Genomic DNA, 575 nt, shown 5'->3' on the forward strand with positions numbered 1-575 from the left:
AATTAATTTTATATTTACGTTATATTAGACATAATTCTACTGTCACCTCAGGAGGCTAATGGTCATGTTTAACAGTAAATCATTTCTAATGGCTTAACCTGATTATGTCATGATACCGGCTCTGTAAGTATTACCGTTTTGAAAAATATGCATCCTAAGCCTGGATTCGTCCACTCGCCCCTCTGCGTCCATCACGCCTGGCAGCGACACGCTCGCGCAGGCAGACTCAGGTGAGATCACAGGTGCGACGGACCGACGGACGCTGCACTTCATTCCCTTCAACTTCCCAACGGGTCCATTACTGTCCAGATGGTTTTTACCTTTCCCTTCTACAGGTGGTTCTTCACAAGATGCGATCATTTTGTCAAATCCTTTGAAGACTCTTTCTCACAGGCATGGACGTTGTCGTGAAGCCACGAGGCGACAAAAGCGTCAGGTAAACAGTCTTCGGCGGTGTTTTCGAAAGCTCATTTTAGACGAACGAGAAAGTGTTTTGATAGTGAGCACTCCCCTCCTCCCTGTCATATGACTTAAACCTCTCTCTCTCTCTCTCTCTCTCTCTCTCTCTCTCTCTC

The 575-nt window shown here is 46.1% G+C and overlaps 1 protein-coding gene across 1 annotated transcript in view; it reads right to left on the bottom strand.

The window, feature by feature from the left end:
- The window catches only part of LOC107574857 (TBC1 domain family member 15-like), an 8,505-nt gene extending 8,145 nt beyond the window's left edge, over window positions 1-360 (bottom strand). Inside the window, exon 1 of the mRNA XM_016261290.1 lies at window positions 175-360. Within this exon, the coding sequence (XP_016116776.1) occupies window positions 175-360 (186 nt within the window). The remainder of the gene's footprint in view (window positions 1-174) is intronic.
- Between the last annotated feature and the right edge of the window lie 215 nt (window positions 361-575).

The sequence above is a fragment of the Sinocyclocheilus grahami genome, unplaced genomic scaffold (assembly GCF_001515645.1).
Source record: "Sinocyclocheilus grahami isolate Dianchi unplaced genomic scaffold, SAMN03320097.WGS_v1.1 scaffold2363.1, whole genome shotgun sequence".
Lineage (NCBI taxonomy): Eukaryota > Metazoa > Chordata > Actinopteri > Cypriniformes > Cyprinidae > Sinocyclocheilus > Sinocyclocheilus grahami.